General features: G+C 43.2%; 1 protein-coding gene across 1 annotated transcript in view; it reads right to left on the reverse strand.

The window, feature by feature from the left end:
* Window positions 1-6,847: 6,847 nt before the first annotated feature.
* Window positions 6,848-16,633, reverse strand: part of LOC122925459 (olfactory receptor 1009-like) — a 58,124-nt gene continuing 48,338 nt past the window's right edge. Inside the window, exons 3-5 of the mRNA XM_044276816.1 lie at window positions 11,537-12,446; window positions 10,608-10,688; window positions 6,848-7,173 (exon numbers count right to left, since the gene is read on the reverse strand). Coding sequence (XP_044132751.1) covers window positions 6,848-7,173; window positions 10,608-10,688; window positions 11,537-12,446 — 1,317 coding nt within the window. The remainder of the gene's footprint in view (window positions 7,174-10,607; window positions 10,689-11,536; window positions 12,447-16,633) is intronic.

Below are 16,633 nucleotides of genomic sequence, written 5' to 3' on the forward strand. Positions count from 1 at the left end.
TGTAAAAACTGAACAGAAGTATTCATTAAGGCAGTCGGCTAGCCCTTTATTCTCTTCTACATACCTTCCGTCCTTTATTTTTAATTTAGTTATTCCTTGTTTTAATTTCCTTTTTTCATTTATATATCTGAAGAATGTCTTATCCCCTTTTTTCATAGACTGAGCTAGTTTTTCTTCTGCCTGCGCTTTAGAAGTTCTTATAACTTGCTTGGCCTCTTTCTGCCTAATCTTGTAGATTTCCTTATCTTCATTGCTCTGGGTTTTTTTATAATTACAAAATGCTAGCTTTTTATTTTTAATGATTTGGGCCACTTCTGCCGAGTACCACAGTGGTCTCTTCCTTTTTTTGCTTTTACTGACAAGTCTAATGCAATTTTCTGTTGCCTTCAATAATGCACCTTTTAAGTAGTCCCATTTCTCCTGGACTCCATGTAATCCGTTCCAGTCTGATAAGGACTCATTTATGACTAATTTCATTTTTGAAAAGTCTGTTTTTCTAAAATCTAAAACTTTTGTTTTTGTGTGGTGGGACTCTTTCACAGTTCTTATATTAAACCACACTGACTGGTGATCACTAGATCCCAAGGTTTCGCCTACAATGACATCATATACCGAATCCCCATTTGTGAATATCAAATCCAAAATGGCCTCCCTCCGGGTTGGCTCCTCAACCATTTGTTGTAGGGATAACCCCAGTAGGGAATTTAGAATATCTGTACTCCTGGTAGAACTTGCTATTTTGGTTTTCCAGTTTATATCTGGAAGATTGAAATCTCCCATAATGATAACTTCTCCTTTCATTGTCATTTTAGCTATTTCTTCAACTAGTAGATCATCTAGTTCTTTAACTTGATCAGGTGGTCTATATATCACACCTACACGAGTTACTGCATGATTAGCAAACTGCAACGTAACCCAAACTGACTCTATGTTGGCCTCACCAACTTGTATTAGGTTAGATTTAATGCTATCTTTCACATACAGGGCCACTCCTCCTCCTTTCTTGCCTTCTCTGTCTCTTCTGTATAAAGAGTACCCTGGTATGGTTATGTCCCAGTCATTTCTTTCATTAAACCATGTCTCCGTAACAGCCACTAAATCTACATTCTCAGATGCCATTATTGACCCAAGTTCATTGATTTTTTTACCTAAACTGCGAGCATTTGTAGAGAGGACTCTGAGCTTATCATTTCTTAACCTCTGTGCATCTGACCTGTTCTGGCATTGTTTCGGGGGGCAATTGGACTCTTTTATTTTCACTCTTTTGCCCCCCCTTCCTAGTTTAAATACTCTTTCGCAAATTCTTGGAGTTGTTCACTAAGTACATTTGTTCCTTTGAGAGAAAGATGCAAACCATCTTTTTTGTACAGTTCCTTTCTATTCCAAGTAGAGCTATCATGAGAAACAAAGCCAAATCCTTGCTCTTGACACCATTTACCAAGCCATATGTTAAACTCCTTTATGCGCCTCTGCCTATCATTCTGAACATTATGTACAGGCAGAACTTCAGAAAATGAAATGGTGGATGCAAAATCCTGTACGTCATTACCAAGTGTGATAAAAGATTTTTTCACCTCTGACACTTCATTGCAAGCCAGGTCATTTGTCCCTAGATGGACAAGAACATCCACGTCCCCTTCCTGCTTTGCTTGCTTAACAATATTAATAATACGTCTTCTATCTCTTCTAGCAGTAGCCCCAGGGAGACATCTCACAAAACCATTTTCTTTAAGCTCCACACTTCTTATGATTGAATCACCCAGCAACAGCTGCTTCCTTTGAGACTTCACTTTATCTTTTTTGTCCTTGGCTGCAGTCTTGCCTACATTAGTCATAGGAGTCGATGGTTTCTCACCCTCTACGCTTGAGTCCATAACCATGTTGTCCTTACATTCTGAGAGTGCTGCAAATGAATTTTGGAGAATCACCGACTGTGGGACATGTCTTCTATCCACCACTCTAAGTCTTCCAGAACCTACAGTAACCCATCTGCCATTTCTGGGGGTCCTCTGTGGCAGTGGCATTGCAGCAGTCCTAGCTGGAGTTTGTTTAACAGATAATTTAAATATCTCAGATTTTAAAAATGCAATTTCCTGCTGCAGTAAGGAGAACTGTCTACAGATCTGACAGCATCCGAATCTCCAAAGAGTGGAACATGAAATAAATGCACAACAATTCCTGCACTGAACCAAGTCTGCCATTTTAAAGAGGAGAAAAAAATGAAAAAAGAATAAAAATTTGTCAATTTAAATCAAACAAATCTTACCTTTTTTTTTTTTGTATTGTTTCCACCTTCCAGCCTACCTCCTGACTATCTCCTGCAATATCTCTTCACTGTACTTAATGTAGTACTTGAAGGTAGAACTTGCAGCTAATGAATTAGGCCAGCTAATGAGTGTGTCTCTATATATACACACACTCCTTCACAAGCTCCTCCCCCAGCAACAAATGTAACAGCTCAATGAGCTAGGCTCATTAGCAAATGCACAATAGCAAACACCTGAACAAATTCCTTACCTCTTCTCAAGCAATGGTTAGCAAAAGAACACACAGATGAGCAGTTGCAAACTCCAAGCCAATCTCTTGCAGTGTGTGTATATGCATGTACTTCCCCTTTAAGTGGCCATCTTCCCTTGCCTTGTGTTGGAAGGGTTAACTTCCTTCCTAGTGTGTGTGCACTGTGTGTGTCTGTGTGTGGGTGTGGCTACATGGGCTATAAAGCCTCAGTTAAAATCAGTAGTCTGAGGGGAACTCCAGCCTTGTTTGTAAGCTGGAGGCACCCTCCTGGTCCCTTATACCATCTTCCAGTGAGGGCCACCCTTGTGGTCATAAATGTTATATGTGATGTTAAGTTGACGTTGCCTTCCTTTTCATGTTTATTACAGCTATAGATGTCCTGGTTTCCTGTGTGTTTTGTGTGTTCTGTCTCCTTAGTGTTTGTGTGGACAGCTATACCTGGTGCATGGGTTCCAGTTAGCAAGGCTGTGGCAGGTTAGTTTGGAACCAGTGTTGTTCACCTGCCATATCTATATGTCTGTATATGTCTCCCCTTCCTTGCAGCTTGGCCAGTGAGACTCCATTTCCTCTGTATCCAGGAGGAACAGGTCGTCTTACCCTGCTCCTAGTAAGGGCCACCGTGAGGTAGTAGGGACCTAAAGGTTCCGGAGTATGAGCCCTCCCACCATCAGGGTCGGCTCATATAGCTAGGAGTCAGGGTCAGAATATGGACGTTATAGGAGGTGACCTGCTCCCTGATCCTGTGCTCCTGGCCAAGTGGCGATTAACATCTTCTGGCATCGCACGGCTGAGAGTTTTCCCCATCCTCAGCCGTGACACCTGTGCACTATTCCTCAGAACTCCTGGCTGTCTCAATTCCAAGGCCCGTATGCCCTAATGCTGGCTTTATCCTTGGTCACCAAAAACTTCCTCAGGTATATATTTATCCTTGCTTTTACTAAGATCCTTCTGCCCTTCAGCTCCTCTCAGGTTGGCTGGAATACTCTTCTGCTCTGCTCTGCTCTCTGGTTATGGGAACTGCAGGTTTCTTTCAGGAGGCAACTCTTCCCCTGCTGACAATCTTCTGAGCTAATTCTGGCTCAATATCCTCAGGCAGGCTGGACTGCATTCACTAGCCTCCTGGTGGCAACTGAAAGCCTGGGCTGTCTAGCTGCCTTTTAGGAGGAGACCCTCAGCTTCTCTCTGTCTCTACACAGACTCCTGACTACACAGACTGGCTCTTCCCTGTCTGGGCCAAACTATATATATTAGGGGCGCCCTATCTCCCTCTAATGTCTAGGAGGAGGAACTACACCCTAATAGGCCTGCTACACACATACCATGGAAAATACACATAAATACATATAAAAATACATTAAAATGGACTGTTAAATACACTGCCACTGTCCCTCAGGAGTAGGAGAACCACATGGCCCAATTGACCCTTTTGTAGTGCCCACATTTACCTAGTGGGACACTACATAGCCGTTGCTGTGATGTTGCCCGTCCTCGGCGCAACATAAGGGGCCCTGCCCAGCTGGAGACTGCACCTGAAAGACAAAAATAATGTAAAGCAGGCACACATATCCACATTTGCAATAAACATCAGGCAGCTTCACTGGAAAAAGGAACAAGTCCGGTGAAAAGGGGCGTCGTTCTCTTCTCTCAGGATAGTATAAGGGAACAGGGGGCGCTGACCTGGTGCAGCGTGTCAAGGATACCAGGATAGTCCATAATAAAATACAGTAGTCCCATAAAACAACATCTCAGAGGCCCACTTGAATTTAGGGTCATCTCTGGGTTCATCACTTTTAAGTTCCAGATTGCACATAAAAAGTCACAGCACACAAAGTCCAAATCATAAAATAAGTGCTATAATGTCTCTTAATCAACCTGAAAATGGGATTAAAAGGGTTAAAGTGCAAATAAAAATAAACAGGCACAACTTGGAAGCAGGCAGGAAGTCCTGTAAACTGGATGGCCCTTAAAGCACTTGGTATTTTCAGTGGCCTACCACCACCACTGAGCCGTGGGTAACTGGCAGCAGCTCATAGGGCCAAAAAGGACTCCTGTCCTGAAAGGGTTAAATCCGCTGTAAAGGGTCCCTCAGCAAAAAAAAATCTAAATCATGGCCTGGCAGGCCTACTTACAAATGGGTGTCAAATTCATACTGGTCATCAGTTGCACCCCTTGGCTCTGCTCTAGGTCCTGGCCTGGATCGAGGATCCATGATTGGCTGGGCCCACAATATAGTGTCAATAGGCAGTTGAATCAGGAATAAGCCTCTCACTGGCATAGGCCCCATGGGTCTGGGGGTGAAGACTGTCGGAGGTCCCATGTATCTAGGTGTACTCAAGGCAGGAGGCTCACTGGATCTGGGCTGCGCTGGATGAAGGCCACAGACCTGGCTCCTGGCATAAGTAAGTCTCTCCGGTGCCGCGACAGCAGCCGCAGTCACAAGGGTCGCCCGACTGGAAGGGACTAGGACCCTGACTAAAGGGCACCTGCGTCCTTTGATAACTCCTTCCTCTCAGGCGACGAAGGCGCCACTCGGGATGTGGCAAGTTGGCGCAGGCCACGAAGATGAAGTTCCAGTCAAACAATCTGGTCTTCCAAACTTTCGGATGCTTTGACACTGCAGGGATCCGTCGCAGTTGCAGCAGGTTCAGGTATGAGATCGAGACTGTTTGGCACGGCCGCCGCAGGTTCTGGTGCCGTGTCGGCCCTTTTTCCTCGCCGTATATTATCCAGAGCGGCATGGAACCTTTCCAGGTTCTCGATCTCCTTGATGGTTTTCTCCCGGCGGGGCAGTTCAGGTGAGGGGTAAGGACTCACCCCTTTTTCAAGTACGGTGGGCAGCCAAAACACGTTGGGCCCGGTAAAGGAACCCCGTTCCCGATATGTATTATGCACCGGCACTTTTCCTCAGAACTCCTGGCTGTCTCAATCCCAAGGCCCGTATGCCCTAATGCTGGCTTTATTCTTGGTCACCAAAAACTTCCTCAGGCATATATATATCCTTTGGAGTAAGTAGTTGTGGATAGCTCACCACCTTTCTCAGTGTGGTAGAGGTGCTCTAGTCTAAGACTGATCACCCAATCAGTCAGAATAAAGTGGAAAATTGTAAAAAAGCGACTGGCACTCGCTATGTGGGTCACAACATCGGCATTTATTAACATAAAATAGCAAGAATTACAGCATGATATTAAAACATCTCTGTATATACAAGAGTCATTACATAAAATGTCTACCTAAATGGTATTAAACAATAAGGCCAGCAATCCACTGGTCTGTAAGCCCTATATGTAAAACAAGGCCTGTCCTAATGACTGAATAAAGTTCCAATGTCCGCTTGTGATGTTTGCAGATTTAAAACTGCATCCGGGTAATGTTTTCTATCCTAAAGTTTATATATTCAGATCTCAATGTCCACAAAGTCCACAAACTGTAGCGTCAGATACCTCTTTCACCGTAGTTTAATAGTATTTGGTGGTCAAATGCTGTGGGGAGATGTCGCTTACCGGTATCTCCAAATGTCCGGCACTCTCGTTCCCCAGCTTTCCACACCACGCTGCTGCACTTGCTTCCGGCGTCCTCGCTCTCTGTTGTGAGTAACATGTTCTTCCAGAGATGTCGCGGGACTTGGTAACTCTGTTCCGGTATTCAAATGCGGTTGTGCTCGCAGCAAGAAGAGAAAAATGGAGCGCTCCAAATTTGAAAGATGGTTTAGATGATCTTGATCATATCCGGATTAATAATCAGGACAGGGATTTAACGCCAGACGCGTTTCGGGGACTTCACTCCCCTTCCTCAGTGGCTAAATCCCTGTTATACATCACATCCTTTTATATCACCATTACATCTGGACTGGAGTATGTATTATGCACATTGCGATATTATTGCGTTTTGCATGCGTTTTTTATGCCACACATGTGTTTTTTCTGTATTTTCATCGTAGTGTTATAATAAATATAGACAGTAAAGGACAAGTTACTACCAAGTTGCTTTTCAATAATAAATATGAAAATGTAAAAAATTTATAAAAAACTGTATAAAACCTTTATAAAATCAACATATGATATATAAGAGGGAAATTATATTCGCTTCTAAGGTCTATATCAATATAGAAGGCTGGTTCTTAGAATTAAAAATAGCAGAGTCATCATTATAATCACATTATCTCCCTTTAGAACTTTATCATTTCAGACTGGTCTAGTGTTGTATAAGTAGATATGGTCTAGTGTTGTATAAGTAGATATGGGGAAGTGGGCCTATCACCAAGGGGGGTCACAGCGCCGATAAATGGCCAGAAATGTGATCCCCCATTGGATGAGAGGCACACCGCCCAAACTCATAGAAAGCCAAAGATCTCTAGTTCTGCATTTAGACCAACTGGTATCATACTTCCAAAATTGAAAATTTGTTTGGATTCTGCTCTTGACATCCGCTCAATGTGATTCCCACCTCTCCAGTGCTTATCGATCTTCTCCAGGGCCACAAAAGTCAGCCCTGTGGGATCTTGACCGTGGGCTTCTTTGAAGTGCCTTGAGAGTGAGTGTTTTAAATATCCTTTCTTAATGTTTGCAATATGTTCGGATATTCTCACTCTCAAGGCTCTTTTCGTCCGCCCAATGTATTGTCTAGAGCATGGGCACTGGACGAGGTAGATCACGCTGACTGAATTACACGTAAGAAAATGTTCTATCTCCCATGTGAAAGAGTTTTGGGTAGAAAGAACCTTCTTTATGTTTCTTGGGGTTTTCGTTATTTTGCAGCAGATGCATTGTCCGCATTTAAAAGAAACCTTTTAAGTTCATCCACCCTCCAAGGCCTGATGCTTCAATTTGGTTCGTCTTAATGGAATGGGCCACTTTAATACCCAAGTTGGGTGCTTTCGTGTATGTTATTTGTGGTTTTGGTGGTATTAACCTACCTATAATTTTGTCCTGCAATAGGTGGTGCCAATGACGTTTGACTATTTCTTCCACTTTCCTCCTTTGTATTGTATAGGGGAGAATTATCCTAAATTGGGAGTCTATTTCATTCTTTTGTACTGTTTTCACTGTCAAAAGTGAACTCCTCGGTAGCCTTCTTACTTTTTCTAATGAGCCCTCTAGTATATTACTAGGATATTGTTTTGCCAGGAATTTATCTCTCAAGTGCATGGCTTCCACTTCGAATTGTGCCCCCTCGGTACAGTTCTGTTTCAGCCTACGGAACTGTCCGAAGAGCACATTCAATAGCCAATTCGGCAAGTGGCAGCTTGAGTGTAAAATAAATGCATTTCTAGCAGAGGGTTTCTGAAAGGTCTTACATACATATTTTTCGCCTATTTTTGTGATTGACAAGTCCAAAAATTCAGTCTCTGTATTCTCAGTGCTTTGAATGAAAACCAAATTAAGGTTACTTTTGTTTAGTTCAGATATGAACATGTTTAAACTTTTTTGGTCTCCTTTCCAAATTACAATAACGTTGTCTATATAACGTCGCCAGAGCACCAGGTCGCCCCCTCTATGCGGGTCTATGGCCCCCCGTTCCCATTGTGCAAGAAACAGGTTTGCATAGCTGGGGGCAAACCTGGTGTCCATGGCGGTTCCTCTGATCTGCAAATAAAAGCTTCCCTCAAAGTAAAAATAATTGTGCTGTAAAATATGTTGTATCCCCTCTAAAATAAATTCTGCTTGCTGTATCTTCATTTCTTTATTCCTTTACAGTTGAGCTTTTATAGCTCTTAAACCAGCTTCATGGTCTATCACTATGTAGAGGGACTGGACATCTAAAGTAGTCATTATCCAGTCCTTTCCCACGGTCAATCCTTCCAATATTTAAATAATTTGGGTAGTGTCTCTCAAATAAGACATCGTGGTTTTGACCATCGGTTGTAGCCACGTATCTACATATCTTGAGAGATTAGATGTTAGGGAGCCTATACCTGAAACTATGGGGTGGCCCGGAGGACTTTCCATGTCCTTATGTACCTTTGGAAGGCAGTAAAAGATCAGGAGTCTTCCGGGCGTCCCCATAATAAATTTTCTGATTCCTGTTTTGACAGGATTCCCATTCCGGCTCCTCTCTGGCAGTATTCCTCTAACTTGTCGTAAAATTTTGAGGTTGGGTCAGCTTCGAGTTTTTGATATGTGGTACTGTCAAACAATTGTCTGGAGCACTCCTGTATGTACTTTACCGTCTCAAGGATTACAATCGCCCCACCCTTATCGGCAGGGCGAATCGTAATAGTGTCATTTTTCTACAGTTCCTTTATTGCTGATATTTCTCTATTCGACAGGTTTTTCCTATAAAATTTTTTCTCTTTTATTTTCCTAAGGTCTGCTTCTACGTTTTTTTGAAAATTACCCACTTCTGGACCTATTTTGCTTCTGGGGAATTTCTTAGATTTCTTTTTCAGATTGGTATGTTTAAAACCATCTTCTGTTTGTAGAGTTGTGGAGATCGGATTTTTTATGAAGTATTTTTTCAGGCAGATATTCCTAATTAATTTTTGAATCCCAATATAAGTATTAAATTTATTTAGCTGTACGCTGGGTGCAAATTTCAGTCCTTTATTTAGCAGGGAACTTTGTGATGGTGTGAGAGTTGTGTTACTTAAATTTATAATGTTCTCCTGTTCTGTAGTGACTGTGTCTATCTGTGGTTCCTTCTTTTTCCTTCCCCTTCGTGTCTTGTTGTTCCTATTTGTTGGTTGTGATAAAACTGGTTCTGGGTTTCCCTCTGATTGTGTATTAGTGGAGTTCTCGGGTAATCTCTCTGTCTCAGACAGCGTGTTTGGTGAGGTGAGTGATGTGATTCTTCCTGTCTGTTGTGGTGATTGTGGTGTCTCAGGTTGTATTGGTGTTTCTGAGGAGTTTGTGCCCTTCTGTTGTGTTCTGGTGATCGTGGATGTCTGGGTTTTAGTCTTGGTGAGTGATGTGGTGGAGTCCCGTCTAAAAAAGGCTGCTGTGCTAGTGTCTCCAGCCTATTTCTAGTTGGAATGGTGGGTCTCGTTAATTCTATAGGAATCAATATATCTCTATTTTCTATCTCACTGTAGTCATTATTTTGTAGTCTGGGGACAAATCTGTGTTTTTTACTTTTTTTTGCAATTATCTCTAGTTCCGTCCTATCCAAGCTACTACATATTCTATCCTGCCATATATTAAAAATACTATCTTTAGGCAATAGATCTATTTTAACTTTCATCCGATTAATATTCTCTGTAATGGTCCCTAAAATCTGGACTCTCCTTTTTATAATCAACTCGACTAGTGCTCGTGATTGTATATGAAGAAGGTTTTCCCATTCAAGATTGAAATCTTCTCCATATAAGTCCTGAGCTGGAGTCTTTAGTAATTGTAGTCCTTTTGGGATCCTGTCTAATTCTAGATATTGGCGCAGAGATCTGATCTCCCAATTTTGCCTCAATTGCTTTACAACAAGTCATGGGTAGATTTTGTCCCCATATTCCCCACTACTGGTGTATCAAACTGGAAGGTATCTACTTTTAGTTTTTTTGCCTCGATGTGACTCCACATATCCATATTGAGATTGATGGGAGCTAAATCCACGTATAGGGTGATACAGAAAATTTGGAGTAAGTAGTTGTGGATAGCTCACCACCTTTCTCAGTGTGGTAGAGGTGCTCTAGTCTAAGACTGATCACCCAATCAGTCAGAATAAAGTGGAAAATTGTAAAAAAAAAGCGACTGGCGCTCGCTATGTGGGTCACAACATCGGCATTTATTAACATAAAATGGCAAGAATTACAGCATGATATTAAAACATCTCTGTATATACAAGAGTCATTACATAAAATGTCTACCTAAAAGGTATAAAACAATAAGGCCAGCAATCCACTGGTCTGTAAGCCCTATATGTAAAACAAGGCCTGTCCTAATGACTGAATAAAGTTCCAATGTCCGCTTGTGATGTTTGCAGATTTAAAACACTGTTCCTTTAAATCAAGGCAATGTGCATCCGGGTAATGTTTTCTATCCTAAAGTTTATATATTCAGATCTCAATGTCCACAAAGTCCACAAACTGTAGCGTCAGATACCTCTTTCACCGTAGTTTAATAGTATTTGGTGGTCAAATGATGTGGGGAGATGTCGCTTACCGGTATCTCCAAATGTCCGGCACTCTCGTTCCCCAGCTTTCCACACCACGCTGCTGCACTTGCTTCCGGCGTCCTCGCTCTCTGTTGTGAGTAACATGTTCTTCCAGAGATGTCGCGGGACTTGGTAACTCTGTTCCGGTATTCAAATGCGGTTGTGCTCGCAGCAAGAAGAGAAAAATTGAGCGCTCCAAATTTGAAAGATGGTTTAGATGATCTTGATCATATCCGGATTAATAATCAGGACAGGGATTTAACGCCAGACGCGTGGGCGGGGCTAAGCTCTGTTCACTTGAATGGAGCTTAGCCGCGCCCACGCTAGTTGATACAAGTCGTGACGTCAGTGGGCCGGCGGTAAACAGTGAGAAGGCCGCGTAGCTGCTGGAGCGCCGCTGCCTTCTCAAACAGCTGATCGGCGGGGGTCCCGCGTGTCGGACCCCCGCCGATCAGAAGCTGATCTATCCAGAGGATAGATCATCAGTTAAATGACTGTGCAGAACCCCTTTAAAAGCTAATTTTCTGATAATGCATTCCATTTAGTTCAGTTGAAAGTTGTAACATAAAATTATCAGACCCTTCACTACAAATAAAAAAATAAATCACCAGTAGACAAAGCAGTGTTCTACCATTAACTCATGCTTGGTTATCCTAATCATGCATCTAAATCCCTGGCCTTTTTTGTTGGTGTCCCTAACACTCAGCCTCTGGGGGCACGTGCCCCCCCTTCCCCCCAGCTTTGCCCTAGATATAGATATTATTGGTGTTTTACCAACTGGTAGCGTACATTCACACATTCACAGGCTATTTTGGTCTTTATAAAAGCCATATGTGGTCAGATGTGAGGCATGGCTGTTTTCATCATCAGAAGCCTTTTGTTACTTGGGGAACTTGAAGCTACACACTAAATCTATAATTTTTAAGTATAAACTTACTAAATGTTTCATTTAGGGCATTCACAATATCTTTGTTCCTCAAACTATAGATAATGGGGTTGACCACTGGGATAAACACAGTATATAGCAGTGATAGGATCTTATTAATGGTTGATGTTTGTCCTTTTGTTGGAAATACATAAACACTGTATAGAGTCCAATAGAATATGGAGACCACAATGAGGTGGGAGCTACAGGTGGAGAAGGCTTTCTGTCTACCAGTACTGGATGGGATCCTTAAGATGTTGACAATAATATTGACATAAGATGCAATAATGATAATGCTTGGTATAATGACTACAGGTATGCTTACTATAATCACCTGAATTTTTACAATGAAGGTGTCAGAGCAAGCTTTTTCTAGCAGAGGAACATAATCACAAAAAAAGTGGTCAAGAATATTTGGTTTGCAAAACTTTAGCATTGACGTTGTTATGACATAAATTAGCACAAGGGTGAAAGCTGCAACCCAACATATACAGATTAACTTCACACAATGTCCTCTGGTCATTATAGAGGAGTAATGGAGGGGATTACAGATGGCCACATATCTGTCATAGGACATCACTGTGAGAAGAAGGCATTCAAATACCTCAAAGACACAAAAGAAATATAACTGAGTGATACATCCAGTAAAAGTAATGATGCCCTCATTATTCAGTAGAATGTAAAGCATGTTGGGAACAATATCAGTGGGTAGTAAGATGTCACTGATGGACAGTTGTGAAATTAAGAAGTACATTGGAGTGTGGAGGTTCTTGCTGGTGGACACCAGGATGATGATCAGGATATTCCCAGTTATTTCTCCACAGTAAACCACAAGCAGCAAAGAGAACAGGAAAATTCTTAACTGTGGACCAGTGTGAAATCCTAGGAGAACAAACTCTACGACCACAGTCAGATTACTCTTCTGTATTTAGGGACAAAAAAATAAGACATTAAATAAAAACATAAGGGGTCAATGATCAAACTGGTGTAAAATAGAAATGGCTTATTTGCCCATAGCAACCAATCAGATTAATTCCTCCTTCACGCTTTGGCACGTCACCTCGCGAGACGCGAGATTACGCGCATAGCCAGCCCGCGCATGCGCATTGCGGGCCGGCAAAAGTTAAAGGAGGAGTTCGTCACCAGCCTGCCAGCCAATGATCGTCGCTGGCAGGCTGATGATTTTCAAAAAATCAAATCACAAGCCAGTTAACACATTATATTTATAAATATAATGTGTTAAATTGCTTCTGTGCTCTCTGCTGGTCCTTTTCGTCGGTTGGTCCCAGCAGAGAGCACACATCACTGTAAGTACACAAGACACAACACATTTAGCCCCAGATCACCCCCCCATCACCCCAATTAACCCCTTGATCACCCCAGTCAATCACTAGTGAAAGGGAAAAAAGTGATCAGTGTAAACTGTCACTTTTTTTTTCCACCAGTATTGACTGTTAGGTTTTAGGATAGTTTAGGGCCCTTTGGTAGGTAGTTAGCGTCAGTTAGCGCCCAGCCCACCGCACCGCAGTCACTGATTCGCTGATTAGCGTATCGCTAATTAGTATTGGTACTTTTATAGTATCTGTAAGTGATCAGAACTGATCACAGTCAGATCTATAATAGTATTAGTGTCACCTTATCTCGCCCTCCACCCAAAACACAGTGTTTGCCTGATCAGGCCTGATCGGTCGCCCACACGTGCGTTCACCTACGCCCGCCCCGCCGCAGTGACAATTTTTTTTATTTTATTTTTTATCACTGCACAATCACTTTACAACTGCTGTGGCGATAAAAAAAAAATCAGTTTTGATATTTTTTATCAATCGCAGCGGCTTCCTGTACTTCGCTAGCCTCCCATTTGTAAGAGAGGCTAGCTTTTTTTCTTGGGTAGTCTCAGGGAATACCCCCTAAATTTAGTTGACCAAATGGCAAGTAAGGGGTATTCTTCTGAAGAGGCCTACAGGCTTCTGACCCAGTCGGATGAGGAATGGGAACCCTCATCTGACGAACGGGTCAGAATACAAACCTGTAGAAAGTTCGGACGATGAGGTTGAGGTCCCTGATACCACTAGGCGTACCCGGCCCCGTGTTGCTAGACCACAGGTTGCGCAGGATCCACTTCAAGGGCAGCAGAGTGAGGCTGGCGCTGTCGGATTACGTGGTGAGGCATACACCAGCAGCGCAGCCCATCCTGGTCCTAGTACCGTAGAACATGGTGAAGTGTCGAGTACCAAAAGGGCAGTTGAAGCTGGTACGGTGGCACGTGCATTAGTTCCCCCGTCGCAGCCACCGCACAGACAGGCCTGTAGATCCCCTAGAGTCCCTGAGGTGCTGGCAAACCCTGATTGGCAGCCCCCAACTTCAGCCGCACCAGTAGTTCCGCCTTTCACCGCCCAGTCTAGAGTTCGGATTGAGACAGCTTAGATCGGATCGGCACTGGGGTTTTTTGAGCTGTTCTTGACTGCGGAGCTCTTGGACTTAGTCGTGGCAGAAACAAATCGGTATGCCACTCAATTTATAGCCGCCAACCCAGGAAGCTTTTATGCCCAGTCTTTCCGGTGGAAACCCGTCCAAGTTTCCGAATTTAAAGCTTTTCTGGGCCTTCCCCTCAACATGGGCCTGACAAAAAACCATGAATTGCGGTCATATTGGTCCACAAACCCAATTCATCACATGCCCATGTTCTCTGCTGCTATGTCCAGGACACGATTTGAGACCATCCTGCATTTCCTGCAGTTTAGTGACAACAGCACCTCTCGTCCCAGAGGCCACCCAGCCACCCATACCTCTGAGCAAAACATTTGCATAGACGAGTCCCTTATACATTTTACCGGGCGCCTTGGCTTCAAACAATACATCCCAAGCAAGCGCGCCCGGTATGGGGTCAAATTGTATAAGCTCTGTGAAAGGGCCACAGGCTATGCGCACAAATTTTGAGTCTATGAGGGTAAAGATCAGACCCTGGAGCCGGTCGGTTGCCCTGACTACCTGGGGAGCAGTGGGAAGACAGTCTGGGACTTGGTGTCACCCTTATTTGGCAAGGGGTACCATCTTTATGTGGACAATTTCTACAGTGTGCCCCTCTTCAGGAATTTGTTTATAGAACAGATTGGCTGCTGTGGCACCGTGCGACCTAGTCGCCGGGGCTTCCCCCAACGGCTCGTTACCACCCGTCTTGCAAGGGGGGAGAGGGCTGCCTTGTGTAACGAAGAACTGCTCGCGGTGAAATGGAGAAACAAGCCTGATGTTTATATGCTCTCCTCCATTCATGCAGACACGACAATCCAAATAGAACGAGCAACCAGTGTCATTGAAAAGCCCCTCTCGGTCCACGACAATAATTTGCTTATGGGAGGCGTGGACTTCAATGACCAGATGTTGGCTCCTTATTTAGTGTCCCGCCGCACCAGACGCTGGTATAAGAAGGTGTCTGTATATTTAATTCAGTTGGCTATGTACAATAGTTGTGTTCTCTACAGTAAGGCTGGGAGAACAGGATCCTTCCTCAAATTTCAGGAAGAGATCATCGAGAACCTCCTGTATCCAGGAGGTTCCGTGGCCCCATCCACCAGAGTAGTGAGCCGACTACACAAGCGACATTTCCCCAATGTCGTTGCTGGTACCTCAACCCAAGCGCCACCCTAAAAAAGATGTTGTGTCTGTAGCAGGAGTGGAATAATGCATGACACCCTCTATTTCTGTCCAGACTGCCCTGACCACCCTGCCCTATGCTTAGGGGAGTGTTTCCGGAAGTACCACACACAGGTACACTATTAGCATAGGGATTGCGTGACACAGGACAGGCACACAGGGCTCTTAGGACCCTTTCACTCACAGCTGCTGCAAACCTCTCCTTTCACCTGGGACAAAGTGCATAATGTACTTCGCCACATCTCTGGACGATTTGTGCTTTGTACATTGTCCTATGGGGAAGGAGAGGTTTGTCCTATAAAAGAAAAATCATCGGTAAGCAAAAAAGTTAATGTTCTGTTCCAAAAGTTCAATAAGGTTTATAAAATTTTATGTTCAGTTCAAATGTTATATAAAGTTAATGTTAATAAATTTGCATTGTGGCCTGTTTTTTTTTTGTTTTGTTTTCTTTTTTTACCTTCCAGGTGGACCAACCGATTAACCTGCTGGAGCACTGATGTGCATTCTGACAGAAGCATTGTGCTGCTGTCAGATTACACAAAAGTCGGTGTATGCGGCGCTGCAAGACAAGATTTCTCCTCTGCAGTAAAAGATACGTTTGCCGAGGCATATGAGCTGAGGGGGCGGCAGTGTTCATATGCTTTGGCAAACACTTTGTATATAAAAAAATAAATAAAAAATCCCGGCAATGATTTATTTAACCACATCGATTGATGTGAATGGAGAAAACGGGTTTGCCAGGGCATACGAGCTGAGTGGGTTTGGCTGTTGGGCGGAGCTGATATGTCCTGGCAGATGCCTTTCCCCTCCTTTTTTTGGCAGAGATTTTTTCATCCACATTGATCAATGCGAATGAAGAAATCTGTGCCGTTCATTTTTTCTTTAGCCCAGAGGCTGAACGGAAAAAAAAAAATCTCATTACCTGTATGCTCAATATAAGGAGAATAGCAAAAACTTCTAATGCTGGCCATACATGTAATGATTGTGGAGACTCTCAAATGCCAGGGCAGTACAAACACCCCACATTTTGGAAAGAAGACACCCCAAAGTATTTGCTGAGGGGCATATTGAGTCCATGAAAGATTTAACTTTTTGTCCCAAGTGAGCGGAAAGGGAGACTTTGTGAGAAAAAACTTTAAAAAAAACTATTTCCGTTAACTTGTGCCAAAAAGAATATTCTATGAACTCGCCATGCCCGTCATGGAATACCTTGGGGTGTCTTCTTTCCAAAATGGGGTCACATGTGAGGTATTTATACTGCCCTGGCATTTTAGGAGCCCTAAAGCGTGAGAATAAGTCTGGAATCCAAATGTCTAAAAATGCCCTCCTAAAAGGAATTTGGGCACCTTTGCACATCTAGGCTGCAAAAACATGTGTCCACACATGTGGTATCGCCGTACTCAGGAGAAGTTGGGCAATGTGTTTTGGGGTGTCTTTTTACATATACCCATGCTGGGT

The sequence above is a fragment of the Bufo gargarizans genome, chromosome 2 (assembly GCF_014858855.1).
Source record: "Bufo gargarizans isolate SCDJY-AF-19 chromosome 2, ASM1485885v1, whole genome shotgun sequence".
Lineage (NCBI taxonomy): Eukaryota > Metazoa > Chordata > Amphibia > Anura > Bufonidae > Bufo > Bufo gargarizans.